This window comes from Hypomesus transpacificus, chromosome 2 (genome assembly GCF_021917145.1).
Source record: "Hypomesus transpacificus isolate Combined female chromosome 2, fHypTra1, whole genome shotgun sequence".
In the NCBI taxonomy this organism is placed as follows: Eukaryota; Metazoa; Chordata; class Actinopteri; order Osmeriformes; family Osmeridae; genus Hypomesus; species Hypomesus transpacificus.
In genome coordinates this window covers 5,638,607-5,649,198 of record NC_061061.1, presented here as the reverse complement: position 1 = coordinate 5,649,198, position 10,592 = coordinate 5,638,607, and the positions used below count along the sequence as shown (strand labels likewise).

Below are 10,592 nucleotides of genomic sequence, written 5' to 3'. Positions count from 1 at the left end.
AAGGACTCACTTGGTAATGCACGTCACATCGATGATCCTGAGCTGAAGGAAAAGTTGGGAACAGGGTCAAACTCCTAGCTAGCTCCTCATCCTGTCAGGGTTGCATGTCACCCTGCTAATAGGCGAAGCCTGCCTAGGGCTTGCGTCCAGGAATAGGCCAACTGAGATTACTCTCTTAAGTTTGTCTCTCTCTAACTGTCTCTTGCTCCCTTTCTCTCCCTTATGCACTCCTACAAAAATTCTCTCTCTTCCTTACTCTCTGTCTGTTTGTCAGTGTCTTTCTATTTATATCACATTAACACTTTTATCAGTTGGTTATCAGTTATGTCTCCTCCTAGTGCACACTTGTTCATATTCTCTGTATGGAATCCATTGATGAATGCAATGCCTGCAACCAGAAAGATAAGGCATCTGTTGTACCTATGGAACTTACAAACATTCACAATTCCAACAAATGCCATGAATGGAATGGAAATGACAGAGATGCCACAATGTCTTTCTTGGCAATCCCAAAAGTCAATTTGCAAAAGAGAGAAGGGACTCACCGCTACACAGGCCCACGGTTGGAAAACAGGAGCTTCACTGTGCCGTAATTATATACATGGGCACAAGACGAGACAGCAATTGAATAGAACAAGGGCACAAAAGCAGTGACTTGGTGTGGCCTTGGTGCTCCATCATCAGCGGGACATCAATAGCATCCCAAACAGGTCCACAAATTAGAGGGCCCCTGCATGGGAGAGGACATCTGGGGGCTCGTATAGCCACCAGAGGATTAGCAGCAGTTCAAAATCTGCCACAGAGGGGATATGTGTCAGGGGCAGAATAAAGAGCAAGAGGGGAATTAAAGAGTTTCCCGACACTCCACCGACACTTATGAAGGGCTTAACCAAGCTATGGATATCATTAATGAATGTATGGGCTCACTAGGGGTTGTCTTTTTTCCTTCTTGATAATCATGTATTCCGCAAACACACATTAAAACGCAATGGGCAACATCTGCATTCCTGTTTAAACATATCAACGGTAAACATGTTATGTTAAAATCAGTCTTTCTCTCTTAATCCAAGAGATGATGAATTATTCATATCTGGTTGTGTGGTAAAAATTCCAAGGATCTATTGGATATATTTTGTTCAGTGAACATGTAATTCATCCCACAGTGTGAGTGGATCACACCCTGCATTCAGATGGGCATGCTCCGTTGTTGGACGTCCTGCTGTCTGCCTGTCTGTCTGCTTTCTGGAAAGGAAGGATATGCATTCTCTCGGATAAACACTGCTTTCAGAGGGGAACCAAAGACCCACCAGAGAATGTAAATAACCAAGCAGTTCCAAAAGCAGAACAGCTCATAATCCAAGAAAAAGGTATCATTATAAGAATGCCTGGAAGCTAAGGGATTTCCTGGAAACTACGCCTGCCTCTGATAAAGACTTTTGTTTGTTTAGGAACATGGAGATATCATTCTCAGCACCAAAGAGCTTGAAGTACTGATGTGGACATTATCATTTAATAAAAGTGGTCTTCACTGTTGTTTGGTTTGAGCTGATAAAGTGTAAACTTCTAAATGTATTTCCGGGCTTACAGTTGTTGTTGATAGATAAAAGTACATGTTCAATGTTAAATGGGGAAATAAATGTGTTCCATTTATTTGAGGAGTCCACTAACAATTTTAATGTTGACCTACGTAATATGTTGCTTAGAAAATCTTTTTTAATTCAAATGTTCTTTAAAATGTTTATATCTTTTGGACACCTTATGGGGACTGCACCATCACCATCATTTGATCCCTCAACTTTGCTTGTCCAATAGTCATAATGTATTGGGTTGACTATAGTTTTATTTTATTTATTATTACCCCATGATGTTGGCTGAATCTTAGGCTGAAAACAGGGGCTTTGAAGATGTTTGTGTGTGTGTGTGTGTGTGTGTGTGTGTGTATTTCACTCCTGTGTCCAGCCCTGCTGTGTCTTTCTAGGCTGACTCCCTCTATTGTCTCTGTGCTCCCAAGGGACCAAGAGGAAGAAGGGAAAAGATGAGGGGGCTTATTTCTTGCAGACCGCTTATGAATAAGATATTGGGAAACTCCCATGTTGCAAGTGTTTCCTTGAGACAAAAACTCTGAAAAGATATTACCCCCAAAACTCAAGTTACATATTACTCATCAAAAGAGACAGACAAATCACATAAACCAAATATTGTGTTTCTGTTACAAGTCATGCTTTCATTCATTTACATATACACTCCACATCTACATTCCAATTTCTTTGAGCATATTGAGATTTGAATCAGACTACTGCACAAGGGTTTCTGTTTGCTGTGGGGTGGGGTGAGTAGGGGAAGATACATTGGTGTAATTAGTCTCATAATTAAAGGCAATAAACAGTAGCACAAGGGAGATACATTTTCCATAAGCAGTTGTAATCACGCATCTTTGATAAGTGTGTCCATTTTCCCAGAGCTCTAGTGTGTACTGCACCATATTGGGCATTGAGAAGCTACTTCATATGTGTTGTATGAAGGTATGAAACATTACAAATATTAAAATCATGACCAAAAACAAAAGCAACAAAAAATATATACAATAAATAAAAATTGTTGTTTGAGTTCTTAGTTCTCTACCTTATCATTCAAATATTAAGATAAAAATAAGATGGACCTTCATTATATATATATTTGTGCTGCACTGGAGTGCAACTACTTGATTTGGTTATTCAAATTATTCAAACATTGATGTGCAACGGCTCAGAAAATGCAGGCCACAGTGTGAAGTATATCAGATGAGTTTGTATTAGTTAGCTCTTTTGTTATCTTCGGGTTATTCTGACCCATCAGTCATTGTGACCCACCGTCGTATTGCTACCACTTTACTGCATTCAAAAACAAAGTGAAGCATTTTATTTTAACCGTTGGGCTGTGTCAGACCCCCCACATCACGAAGGTTAAAAGAAAATGCTTTTTATTTGTTTTTGTATTGGGTAAAGTTGTCGCAACACAACGATGGTTCATGTGACACGAAGGCAGCACAAGGGTTAGGTCATTATCACTGTCCGGCATCTTACCCCCAGGGCCTCTCAAATGCCCAAAATTTCCATAGCTTTGATAGGCCCAGCAAGAGTTCTTGTGGCTGCTGTATATACCTGTCTCTGCAATGGAGGCCCAGAATAGATTATTTAATTTAAAAAGTTCACAAACAAGCTCTTCTCATTCCCCTTTGGAAGGATTTTACAGTTGTGACTGAAGGAACCTGATTTTGTTAAAAGAGGATGTAAAGCCAAGGAGATCCTTGTTAATTGACTTTACATGTCACTATGCTGCTGAACCAGATGGCTGTTGTCTGCCTCCCACTCATTACTGGTGTGTGTGTCTTATCTTCCCTCTGGGCTGTGACTCAGACCTCCTGTTTACCCAGTGGTAAAACATCCACAAGGTAGCAATCACCAATGCCATGGCACTATTTTTTACATAATTCCCAATACTCTTCTGTTTGGCATCAGCCTTGGTTTGTCAGAACACTGTTTGCCCCCAAGCCAACCGCCAACAGGCCATGTTTGGGTCACATTAGTCATAAAAGGAGACTTTTCTCTTCAATGCCAAATCTAGAGACAGACTATTGGGAATCATTGAAAACAGGCTCTAAAATTGACATTCCAATGACCCTTGCAGTGGAATCATGGAGTAAGACAGAAGGAAATAAAAAAGGGCTCGAAAAATTGATTCACGACTGTGTGAGATCTTGATGTTTGTTTTAATGACAGATATATATAGTTTTTGAAGGGCTTATCTGCAATGGAATGAGAAGAAATAAAGGGAGAGAAAGGGGGAGAGACAAAGAGACATTATGCAATTGCCAGGCTACAATATCTCCTCTCATGTAACATTTACTAGAAAAGAGAACCTACTTTTGCTAAATTGAAATAGTTGCACCTGCTCTTTTTTACAGTCAGTATTAAATCACACCCATAATTAGTCAAATACACTGGCCAGAAGAACCAAAGATGAGTCAGTCAAAGGAATCCATTGGTAGCTATTGAATCCATGAGCCAGAAATAATTTGAGTGACAAACAGAGCTGTTAAATTTGCTACAACATTCATGGTCACATCAGAGTTCACGTTGAAAATCACACAACACCACAAATTTCACAGTGCCTTTCCCAGGGTCTATATCCATCTTTCACTTTGATAGCTTGGCTGTGTCCCTCCTGCTCTCTTCCCTTCCCTCTCGCTGTTTGTCTTTCTTTCAATGTCATAATCCTATCTCCAAGAGTCTGAGAAAGTCCAGTTGGGGGAAGAATATTCAGAGTAGTTTCATTACATCCTTTTTATGTATGTGTGACCCAGACCAACCCTGGACATCGGGACTCAGTAGTTCAAACAAGTTATGTGACTCCATGGGGCTTGAGAAAGGAGGGGTACCTGACCAGACTATTGTGTGACTAAGAAAACAAGACCATGCTGAGACAAGCAAGGATTGGACTGGAAAGACGTTCGAAAATACAGAGCACAGGCAACAGAGCTGTGTCCAAATCAAACCTTCACCATTAAATTCCACTTGTTGTCTATTCTTTTCTGACCAGTAGCCAACTACAATACATGACATGAACATGCTTAAATTACTGTAAGTTTCTTAGATGACTGTGTAACGAAATATAATTTCCCATGTTAAATGAGCCAAGATGTTTATAGATTCATGGTGAAGGAACACAACCCTCTAAGGCAGGGGTGTCGAACTCCGGTCCTCGAGGGCCGCTGTCCTGCATGTTTTAGATTTTTCCCTGCTCCAACACACCTGATTCAATTAAATGGTTTGTTATAACGACCCTTCATTCAAATCAGGTGAGCTGGATCAGGGAAACATCTAAAACATGCAGGACAGCGGCCCTCGAGGACCGGACTTCGACACCCCTGCTCTAAGGTGATTAGAGGCATGGCCTTATTTCAAAGGGTATGGGGTATAATGTATTGCAGAGAATGTTGTCAAATTAGGATTTAAATTATATTTAAACTTTCAGATAGCAACACTAATCAAAAGCTGGGCTAATCAGCAGTCCCATCTATCTGAACATCTCTTATCTTATGAACACAGTCAGTTCTCCCAGCGTTCATGAAAAAAATGTAATTGCTCGGTTAATCTATTGGTTGATCTTCACTTCCCAATGGGAAAATGTGTCCAAAACTTTTGACTGGTACTATAGGAATATATTGGAAAAAACATATCATGTTTTAAATGAGGATGGAATTTAGTCACAGAATGGTTTTAGGATAATATTAAGCAACCCATCAACCATAACCTAGCGCTTTGAGTGCAAGAAAGGTAGATTACAAATAAAAAGTATTATCTTTGTTAACCCCTTAAAATATTGCAATCCTACACACAAGAGTGATTTCCAGTATAGAAATGCCTGCATGACACAATACTGGAGCTAAACATTTTTTGTTGAACCACCTAAGATGTTAGCCAAAATGTTTTCCAATGTTTCTGGATTGAGGTCAGAGATGTATCCATCAGTGCATGGGTATACATCTAGAGGGGGAGGGACTGCAGCATTCTCCATTGTAAATGTGGTATGGAATGAGACATAAAAAAACGTCAATAACGTTCCAATCTAAGGTTTCCCCTAAAGGCAGAAGGAGTCCCGCTATTGTCATCGCTACTGAAATGTAAAGATAAAGACTGAGGCCCTGTTTCAGTAGTTTCATAATAGCATAAGTAATTATTTGACAATTGGGAGATATACAACGTCATTAATTTGTTTGCCATCCATGAAAGATTACCTACTATGCTTAAAGCTTGAATTAATTGGCTACTGGTTCAATAGATCACTAACAAAAAACTAGTTTCAAAGTTATTTGGATGTTAGTCAGGAATTGCATACTCTTATTCAAACATACATTCTTTCTCTGAAAAGGAACAGATAAAAAGTTGGCAGCTGATCACCTCAATCCCCATTTTGAGGTGGAAGTTCAACCCCTCAAACCACATTCAATTGAATGGAAAAATGTGTCCAAAGTTTTGATAAATCAAACTCCCCTTTACAGTATGTGTGTTTGCGCAACACTCGTCACTTTGACCCTAGCTCCAAAATTCAAGAGGCGAAAACATAATGGCAGAGCCGCTTAGGACATCGTTTGAGGGATGGAAGTATGCACATTACTTAGTTTTAGTTGCGCAATAGGGCAAAAACTTAACTGTACAATGTACATTGTGCCCAGGCCAAAACACCTCTCTACTAACTTTTAATCTTTTAAAACATCTTCAACGGCAAAATGCCAACTCCAGATTGGCTAAAAATCAACGGAGTGACACTGATGCCGATGAAAGTTTTCCATTGCCAACACCAGCCAAGCAGCCACGACTGGACCTCCAACAGCAAGTTACCAATCTGAGTTAAAAAGGCTTGTAGGAGCTTAAATAGTTGAGTGTTATGAGTTATGATGTTGTATTGTAAAGAAATGTATTTTGATGATGCTAGTTGAATTGCTAATGCAGGAAATACATGGATGTTACCAGGATTTTATTTTCAGCTCAGTGGTTCCAGGATTTTACATTATATCATATAACAATCACAAGCCTCTTTAGGGAATTCATTTGATCAGAGTAAATAATACTGTTATTATTAGGTTCTTAATATTCCAAAAGGTTGACACTGAAATCAGCTCTTTTTTAAATTCATGACCAGATCTGTCAAATATCTGCCTCAAACACATCATTCTGTATGCTTTTGGTGTATAGTACTGTAGCCTTGTTATGCTTGACAACTTGATGTTCAAAACTGTCAGCATTGTTGTATTAAAAAGCATAAAAGAGATTGTGTGTATGTCCTCATTATAATAACAATTTGAGTTGATTTGGGCATATAACTTCGCAAGTAACTTATAGTGCATCTCAGGTGATGTTGGAGTAATCCAAAAGCAATGTAACTAGTAGTGTAACTAGTTACTTTCAACAGTGAGTAATCTAGTCAAGTAAAGCATTACTTTAAAAAAAGGTAACTAGCAATGTGTAATATATTACTTTTTGAGTAACTACCCCAACTAATATATATATATATATATATATATATAAAAACGTAATTCAAAAAATAAATCTTAAAAATCCATTAATCAATTAATTAATTAAAGTTCCAGTCATGGCTATGAAAACTGTATCAACATTGCCCTCAGGAAAGATAGCTTTATCCCTCCAATAATTTTTTACTTTAACTATTGAAAGAAATATTGTCTGATATCAATGTACAATAAGGTCTCCTTAATCAAACTCTTCATTAGTGTTCTATTACCCCTGAGTTCCAAATTTGTATTTTCACCTCTTATTAAGATTGGACACTGTTGAGACTTTTGCCAGACGTCGGAATAGCCTACAAGCAAGACATTTCTTTGGCTACTTCCAATTTTTTTTTAATGATTTTGGTTTAATCATCAGGTCAGTTCTACAGTCTCATGGTTTAGTAAAACCTTCAATTAACGCCGTGGTGATTCTTGATTTCATCCTTCGTATTAAGGTGGTTGGCCAGCTCCAAAATCACCGCATCTTTGCCTATCTGGTCGTTTCTTCTCTTCTCCATAATCAAGTCCTCCAAGCTCTGAAATTCCAGGACATGGATATTTTTTTCTGAAATTTGTAATTTCAACCTGTAAGGCTGCTTTCCTATACGAATCTCTCCACCGATTTTGAACTCGCGCTTGCCATACCTGCACCAGGCGGCAAAGCACTCAGAGTTTCTCCAGCACAGCTCTCTGTCTCGCACCCCAACATGCTCCATTGCGTGCTGCACCACCACCTCAGGAGGCAACGCACGGAATTTATAAAGGCCATTTACTATTCTGCCTCTTTTCCCTTGACTTGCGTCTGTCAGAAAGTTATTCTTTATTTCAGCCCGGTGCAAGTGGACTACTTGATAGCCCCCGACGTACACGGCCCAATGAGGATACTGGCCAGTGGCCAAAAACTCTACCAAGTCGCCAGGTTTGCATTTAATCAATAGGTTTTCCGGCGAATATGTGGTCATATCTGAGAGCTTCAGATTTTTCTCGTACACGCACTCCTCTCTGTAGTATACCAAGCATTCGGGTTCATTCCGGTTGTCATATTGCCTCTCTTCCTGGTTTAGTTGATCACTGTTGGGTCCATCAATATTGTCCTCCTGTTCGTCATCGTCGTTAGAGAATATGTAGGACACTCCGATCCGAGGACAGTCATCTTTGAGCTCGAACCCGTTTGGGTCAGCGGTCGGAACTTCAGCATAACTTAAGTGTGTCAACTTTTCAACCTGGTTCCCCATACCACTAACAGGTGGACGGTAAGAAACAACTATCCACCTGTTCCAGGCGGAAGTGTAGTAGGTACGTGCGCTCACGCTGTAAACCTTGGCCTGCCCGTATGTAGCCTACATTAGTAATTTCACCTGGAAATAACTCACAGGCGAGGAAGGATTTTAATCCATAACCACATTTAAACGTCGGAAATGTGTCAGGAGATCAAAGTGTTAACCTGTGAAGAGAAAAACATTTTAGAAGAGTTTGACAGAATTCGCCTCAAAATTGTGTTTCTCTAACAGGTGTAGGCTGTAGGATACACCTGTGCTTTTTGAGCTCAGCTAAGTGCATTAGTAATAGTCAGACTCACCCGCAGTTCTTGCCTGTAGGCTAACTCTAAATAATATTCCCGACAACGTTATTCCAATTGCAAATAAAGAGCTGTTACGTTTTGCGATGTGGTGTCAAGTGGACTCACAAACTGTATATGGACTACAGCCCTTATTGCAACGAGACTCACTTCCACGGATGTGGTCGTTTAAAGTGACGGTGTCCAATTTATTTCCACCAACAAGTTGAACCAGTGAGACCAATGTTGTCTTGTCGTTATGGTATCCTGTTTAAGACAACCCATGATAAGCCTAACGCAATTTAATTCAGATCAACACCTTTATAAAAAAAATCACTTTATTGTTCTGCTCTTATAGTTCTGCTGCTACTCGAAGTGGGGATTTATATAAGTGTTTAAAACGTCCAATGTTTGATGGTAACAACAATGTGTATGGTGCCTGTGTATAGCCTATGTCTTATTTATCTGTCTTTCATATAGGCTAAAGAAGGTTGTTACCCGATATCACATCACACCAACAGCTCATTAATGTTTTCATGTAGCCTGGCTGCCAGCCCAATTTAGCCCCGCCCACAAAAAAAATTGGTCGGGAAATTGGGTCTGGGGTTGCTAGTTTTGGGAAAAAGTATGTCCCAACAGGAGCTGTTCGGACCAATCAAATTGTCAGGGTGGGCTTTATATGATGATGGACAGATGATCAACAGTAACATAATCAACCACGCCACCAAAGAGCGCTTGGGTTGAATTTGTTTTCAACAAACAACATTTTACGTTGCTCTGATTGGTTGTAGGTCTATCCAATTTAGCCAAAAGAGGCATTTTTTTCCGGGTTCGGTTGAAACACGCCCCATACTCACAGCCCAACGAGCGATTTCAGTCTCATATTCTGACTAGAATTATGAGTATGACAACGTTAGGCTGGTTTTCATGTCAGTTTGACAGGGAAATGTATACTAAATGTCTAATATTCAGGGGCGTTTCTTGCCAATCTGGCACCCTAGGCGAGATAGCAAAAAAATATGAATGCCAGCTTCAGGGGAAATTCCACTTTGTATTTTGCTATTATTTACAACCATCTCTTGATTTGTAAACAAAAATCATCTCACCCATAACAAATAAACAAGAAATTACTTAATGTTTTATTAGTTTTACTTTTTACAATAATTAAAACAACATACAACATTTTATTTTTTAATGCTTATATATAGTATATATACTTTTATATACGCCCAATCAGGGCTTTTATTTTATTTTACGCCCAATCGGCGCTCAACTGCAGCTTGGTGCCATGGACGACCGCCTAGTTGCTTATACCTAAAAACGCCCTTGCTGTATGCCTGTACATTTAGAATGCTTGCACATTTACAATACAAGAACAGTATTTGTTCTGTGATAACTGACATTATAACTGACAATGCTTAGCGTTAAGAGCTTCTTAATGAATCTGGGAAACACGGCCAATGTCAGTTATCTGAGTCAACAGCTGATCTAATCTCACATTCAACAGGTCCTCAAGTAGACAGTGATTGCAATATTATTAAGTCTTTCTGAATTTTAACTGCCATTTCCACTGCATTCCGACACCTGACATTTCATCGTATGGCCCAGAACTCTGCTTAACTGCCAGCCAGCCATGGTAAAGCAGAAGAAAGTTAGTGCTGCTCTTCAAAGAACTAACTACAGGTTTCATCTCCAGAAAGCCACTGTAGGGACGAGTCCCCAGGTCTACCAGGCAGCTTTCTCCAGGATAGATGACAAATTAAAAACATTGGCTGCTGCAGGTGGAAATGCATTCTGCATTGCTGACCTACCAGGGCACTGTATCAGAGACATCAAGAGAGACCTGGCAGTCTGCCATTTCCACTGCATTCCGACACCTGACATTTCACCCGGAGGAAGGGCAGAGGGTCGGGGCAGGTCCGGGGGACGGCCTAGGGGCCGAAGCTCGGGCACGGGGGCGCTTGCGAGCGCGGGCGAGGGGGCGCC

At 40.0% G+C, this 10,592-nt stretch overlaps 1 protein-coding gene across 1 annotated transcript; it reads right to left on the bottom strand.

Annotated features, from left to right (window-relative positions):
• Positions 1-6,501: 6,501 nt before the first annotated feature.
• lratd2b (LRAT domain containing 2b) lies at positions 6,502-8,820 on the bottom strand. Its single transcript, XM_047041197.1, has 2 exons — positions 8,628-8,820; positions 6,502-8,492 (listed from the first exon to the last, which is right to left on the bottom strand). Exon 2 carries the CDS (start codon positions 8,281-8,283, stop codon positions 7,459-7,461), a length of 825 nt encoding a protein of 274 aa, XP_046897153.1. The 5' UTR covers positions 8,284-8,492; positions 8,628-8,820; the 3' UTR covers positions 6,502-7,458.
• Positions 8,821-10,592: the final 1,772 nt, after the last annotated feature.